General features: G+C 40.2%; 1 protein-coding gene across 1 annotated transcript; it reads right to left on the minus strand.

The window, feature by feature from the left end:
* Positions 1 to 541: 541 nt before the first annotated feature.
* SMG8 (SMG8 nonsense mediated mRNA decay factor) lies at positions 542 to 5,994 on the minus strand. The gene is made up of 4 exons (XM_012767605.2): positions 4,190 to 5,994; positions 3,482 to 3,627; positions 2,068 to 2,940; positions 542 to 1,262 (listed from the first exon to the last, which is right to left on the minus strand). Exons 1-4 carry the CDS (start codon positions 5,946 to 5,948, stop codon positions 1,065 to 1,067), a joined length of 2,976 nt encoding a protein of 991 aa, XP_012623059.1. The 5' UTR covers positions 5,949 to 5,994; the 3' UTR covers positions 542 to 1,064.
* Positions 5,995 to 6,266: the final 272 nt, after the last annotated feature.

Raw genomic sequence — 6,266 nt, forward strand, 5'->3', positions numbered from 1 at the left:
CACTTGAGACCAGGAGTTAGGGGATGCACTACACTGCAGCCTGGGCAACACAGCATGACCTATCTCAAATTAAAAAACCCTATCATTTAAAAGGATAAAAAATAAGGCTGGGATGTAAGAAGAATGAAGACTAATTTTCATATTTGCTCACAATCTCCTCTCCCTAATCAAACTGAGGTTAAACATGCATAAAAATATACCCAATTAAATTACTCTAAATTGACTGTTGTTCTTCCTATATATTTTAAAATCAAAAACTAAATAATGGCTTTCAATGTAGCAAGATGTGTTAAATACTATCTTTCATATATAGTGAGACAGGTATCTATAATTCTATTTGTCCAGAATTTCAAAATCAGTGTGTCTAGAAAAATATACTCTATTATACTGGATGGTGATAATGTGGTATATTATCATGTTGATGCTGGTGAAAGTTACCACAGATTGATAAGATTTGTATCACTTAGCAAACTGTTTTACAGTATAGGAGTTTTAAAATATTTTAGTTCAGATAACTCATTTAAAATATGGTATCTCATCAGTCCAAGAATAAAATGGTAAGAACAAAACAATCTAAAGTACCAGAATCGTGAGTCAAACACTTGTGCATTTTTGGAATTAAGTCAAATCAGGGCTCATACCATTACCAGATGTAACTTGTTTTGAAGATAATTTCAAGAAAAGCATCTTAAGGAAAATCCCAGCTAAAATATCATCTTAGCAAAAACAAAGTTTTGGCTCAACATGGTTATGCAACATTCAATTATGATAGAAACATGTTTTATTAGGACAGTGAAACAGAAGAGAAAACACAAGTATCACCTATGTATTTTATGTCCTTTTCTAGAACAACCAATCTTTATTAGGAAGTTGTAGCCCCATTTACAATAAATATCAACAATATCATGAAACAGTGGAACAATTATTGTCCAAATACTAAACTACTATAACTAAAACAGATTTTGGGTTTGGGAAAACACGGTATACATATACCAAAAAAACAGCCCCCACACACCAAAAACAAAAACCAGCTCAAGTTTAGGGTTGAACTGGCTGGAAAACACTTATTGTGTTACTGCTTTAAGAACCCCACGGAGCACCTTGTAGCTCATCAACTGCACGTTTTCCTTAGGAGGGAAACAAGGTCCTTTCTCAGTCACATATGCATAAGGGAATCTCAAAACCCAAAGGCCATCTGGTGGGAGGGTGATTTCTTGTTTTTCTGGGTAGAATACTGGACATGGTGGTGGGCCTGGTTGAACCTGAAAAACACAAAATAATATAATTATTTTCATATGTCTCAAGAAACACCTGAAAGAGAAATGCCTAAACAAACAATAGGTTCAAGAAGCATATGGCTACACTCTTAACTCTAATCATATCCAATATTGTATTATTTAATCTCAAATATTATCCTGCTTTTCTACAGATTTTTTTTTCTTTTAAATTTAAGAAAAAAGAACCCAGGCCGCGGCAGTGAAAGCACCGAATCCTAGCCACTAGACCACCAGGAATCTACAGATACTTAACTTTAAACTTTGCCTCTGAATGAAATGACATGAATTGATAGTGTGAACTGATTAAAATACCCACAATTTATTTTTTAAGAAATAGAATATTAGGTATAAAAGATATTTAAATTTAAGATCTGGTTAATGAAATAATTAAAAACCCTATAATTTAAAAGAAAAGGATGAAAAGTAAGGCTGGGATGTAAGAAGAATGAAGACTAATTTTCATATTTACTCACAATCTCCTCTCCCTAATCAAACTGAGGTTAAACATGCATAAAAATATACCCAATTAAATTACTTCTAAATTAACTGTCAGTTATGTTCTTCCTATATATTTTAAAATCAAAAATCAAATAATGGCTTTACATGTAGCAAGATGTGTTAAATACTATCTTTCATATATAGTGAGACTAATATCTATAATTCTATTTGTCCAGAGTTTCAAAATCAGTATGTCTAGGAAAAAAAACAATTTGATTGTTTTAAAAACAATCAAAACAAGCATCAGCATTTTTTTTGTATGTCTCAGGCTGGGGAGAGTCATGTTTCTTACCTGAGGCATTAGTATTATCTGCAAAGGAGCATCAGGAACCACAACAAAAAGTCTCATAAGTTGAGCATAATGTGGTTTTAGCCCTCTACCCTGAGATGATGACAGAATATATAAGGGCATATCACTATTTAGGGCTTTTAAAGCTGATTCTTTTGGTCCACTTCCCATTACTTTCATTACTTTTTCAGGTCCAGAGCACATGAATCTCCGACCTCGAGAGTCTTCATATTCAAAGCCCACAAAAGCTCGAGCTATGTCATCTCTCCGTCTTCCTCTTCCCATTACAACTGCACTTCTCTTTCCAGGAATAGCTTTATTTGGAGCAGGCCAAGAGTTTGTGTCTAAGTCTCCTTCATCTTCAGCTCTAGTCCTGATGACAATGTCCCAAGGCATAAGATAGTTTGTTCCTGGAATAAAGCCCTGTTGGTCCAAACCTGTATGAAAGTTATAAGACTTAGCAGGGCCTAGTTTAACCAAAGACCAGCTGGAGAATTTCGGTAGGAGACCTTTAGGGCAATTTGAATGTAGCATGCCTGGGAGATATTCAACTGTCGATGCCTGTCGATCAACCAAGTTTGGTCTCTTCTCAGTTTTTACTTCTCCTTGACCGTGAACTTCTGGATTATCACCTCCTGCTTGTGGATCAGCTGGATAGGTACCTAAGCTATCTGTGGATTGGCCCAAACTCAATGCTAAACTCAGGCTTGTGCTCTCTCCTTGGGTTTGAGGTTCTTTTTCTTTAAGTTTATCAGCATCTGAATCTGGAGGAGCAGGAGACGATTCATTTTTGGCTGGAGCAGGATCTGGAGTACTTGGTTCAAATACTGGGAAATTGATATGATCCAATTTTCCACAACATTTTTCTTCCAGAAGCTAGAGAGGGGAAAAATAAAACCCTGTAAACTTTTCATTCATTTATTCATTTTCTGAGACAGGGTCTTGCTTTGTTGCCCAGGCTAGAGGACAGTGGCATGATCATAGTTCACTGTATCTCAAACTCCTGGGTTCAAGCTATCCTCCTGCTTCAGCCTCTCAAGTAGCTAGGACTACTAGGCACGTGCCACCACACCCAACTAATTTTTTTTATTTTTTGTAGAGACTGTGTCTCACTATTTTGCCCAGGCTAGTCTTGGACTCCTGGCCTCAAGTGATCCCACCTTGGCCTCCCAAAGTGCTAGGATTGCAGGCATGAGCCACTGCTCCTGGCCTTTTCATTTAAAATAACCCATTCTTTCTCTAATAGTCAAGATCAACAATCAATGTGTAAGCAAATAAGCACATGAAAAGAACTTGCTCGTTTATATATCACACTGAAGTTGCATTTGCTTTTCTAGGTATTCTGCTTCTGAAAATATGTATTTTTACCCAGACAATATTTAGCAAAAAAAGAGAGAAGAAAAAATTCAGAGTCTACCTGATAAAAGTCATAGTTAGCTGCCTTGATATCAAAGGGATCATCTCGAGGTGCTTGTTTCCTTCCACAATTACAGGCACCAGTAGATCGAGCTCGGCTATTGTGATATAACACAGGGGGATTTCTATCAGCCTCTGGTTTTTCTCCTGGAAAATATAATAACTATTAATTTCACAAACACAATGAAAGTCAAATTTACATTCTATGACATCTAACCATAAAAATTCTCCAAATAGTTATTTGGAAATAAAACACACACACACACAAACCTTGACTAAATATGCAAAACAGAAGCTGCAAATGAAAACATAAAATGACTTCTATTTTTAATCTAAAGTTTTGAGTTGTCTAAGTGAATTTTTCCTCCTGCTACCATTATCATGGTGAGCTTACACTTCAAAACACTCATTTTAATTCAACAAATCCTCCCAGATAAAAATGTTAATAAGAAAGTTCTGGAATTTTATACTACTTAATAGTTCTCATTTAACAATTCATAAGGGTTCATTCTTTAAATACAAGAAAATAAGAAAGTAGTCAGAGCTGTTATTTTCCTTTTACAGCAGGAGAGAAAACTTAGTGCTTATGCACCTAAATTTCTGTAGGGCTCTTTTAAAAACATCAAAACTTAGTGAACACACTATCTTAAGACAAGAATAAAAACAGCTCAAAGTTTTGATTCCAAAATGAGAAAATAATTTTAGCTACCTGATTTGGGTAATGAGTGAAATTTGTGTACACAGTGTTGATCAGTTAAACTCCTCTCCTCACAGAGCTGATGGCCATTGCTCCAAAATTTGTAGCAGTCCTCATGTAACTGCATGGCATACTTGTGAAAGGCTGGACCTCTAGCATGTTGACTGTACACTCGAAGAGCCTGGGCAAGCTGATTCTTATGAACAGTCATTGTGTAATTATGAGGCAAATTTGACTGGTAGGCACTATGGGCCATGGGTAAAGCTTTTTGGCACCGGTTTTCTGAGAATTTTGTGTCAATATCCAAAAACCCTTCCAAGACTTTAATACTGCTTAAAATCTTAGATGTTAGCTCCCCAGTGGGTGACCCCAAGTCTTCGTCTTTCCCTTCAATAGCTACTTCATACAGTTTTGAGGCTGCTGAGATCCACTTCTGATAAGTGGGAAGTTCAAAATGGGAAGGCTGTGGGTTCCTGCCCACACTGTCATCAAAACCTTTCTTGCTTAGGACTAGCTCCACATGCTGCCACAGGAATTCTCGAAGAGTGAAATCCACTAGCTGGCCTGAAGAACTGGAACTGCTGCTGTCGATGTGAAAGGAAAGTTGTTGTCGGCTGTGCTGCCTCATCACCTGATACCGCCTAGGCCCAGAAAGGGGTGCAGGCACCAGCAAAGATTCTGAGTCCTTCACAGTACAATGACTCCTAAGTTGGTCCAGCAACATACCTACTGGGTCCTCTTCCTGGCTTCCAGGGACTATGTACACAAAAGCTTGGTTGGCAGGCACAGTAAAGAGACAGTTGATACTCTGATTAGTCAACACACGACTCTTCCGGAAGATTCTATAAATCTGGTCCTCTAGGGCATGCTGCAGTCTTCTTTTGGGAGAATGCTTCTTGGGCTTGTCTGGATGAGCTGGATCTTGGTTTCGAGGGGCTTCCACCTTGAGAGCTCCATTGAGTTGAAAGAGGAAAAGGAGTCTAGGTGGGCAAGGTCGGCAGTTAAGCTTCCAGTCTTTGCCAACTGGACAATCCTTAATGGCTGTTTTAAGGAGTGGCAGTACTTTCTGTCTCAGTCCATCCAAGGCTCTGAATACTCGATCGTAAGTGATGTCAAAGGAACAGGTAGGATGGACCAGAAGGAGGATGTGGCAAACAGAGAAAAGGTATAGGAGACTGAGGCACTGCAGCTTCTCCTGATGCTTCCAGAACTCGTGCGCTTCTGCATGAGGTAAAGAGAGACCACCTCCAGCTTCCCCGCTCTGAAGAGCCCTACAAGCCCGTAGAAGCTGCGAATTGTCACAGATGGAAGTGAGAAGAAGATAAAGAACTTTGCTTTCCTGGTTGTAATAGGCCTGCAGAAGACTGTAGTCCTGGGAGACTGGCTCAGTTCGATTACCTTCCGCGGCAGCTACATCTCCCCGAACTGGATCACCGGCTGCAGCCCCAGGGTCCCCGGCTCCACCTGCCTCTCCGATAGCGCCAGCCTCGGTGCTGATTCCAGGCCCTGGATCCCCAGGATCTTGGTGGCGAAAGAGGGGAAAAACCTGTCGGTCGCACACCGTGTTCACAAGCGAGAACTTCTCGGAATTCAGGCGTAAAGCCGTCTTGCCAAAAATTCCAACAACACAGATCTCATCCTCCCGCCACGGAGGCTCTGGTCCGCCAGCCGCGCTTCCTCCGCCTTCGGTAGGGGACGCTCCGGAACTTTCAGAGCCGGTCCAGGCTGAAGCTCCCATAAGAAGTTCCCGCAAGCTGACAGGACCCGCCATGGTGTAGAGAGCCCTCTCTAGAATCCTTCCGGTCCGCCAGTAAAGCCAACCGGCGTTCGTCCAATTTTGAAATCCCTCCTCCGCTTCTTCAGTTCCTGCTTTCCTCTCACATTGGTTCCGCCTCCTGTTCTTCCCCTTCGAGTTTTATGCCAAAGTCTACCTCGGTCCGACGCCGCAGCTGGTTTAAGAGTTTCCTCAACTTGGGACCGTGGGAGTTGAGGTGTCAAAAAGACAATTGGAAGAAAGACGTTTGCATTTCGAGGAGTACAAAACACTGCAAAAGAAGAGTTTCAAGGGACTCTTCTTGAAGTAGAAAAG

Source organism: Microcebus murinus, chromosome 18 (assembly GCF_040939455.1).
Source record: "Microcebus murinus isolate Inina chromosome 18, M.murinus_Inina_mat1.0, whole genome shotgun sequence".
In the NCBI taxonomy this organism is placed as follows: domain Eukaryota; kingdom Metazoa; phylum Chordata; class Mammalia; order Primates; family Cheirogaleidae; genus Microcebus; species Microcebus murinus.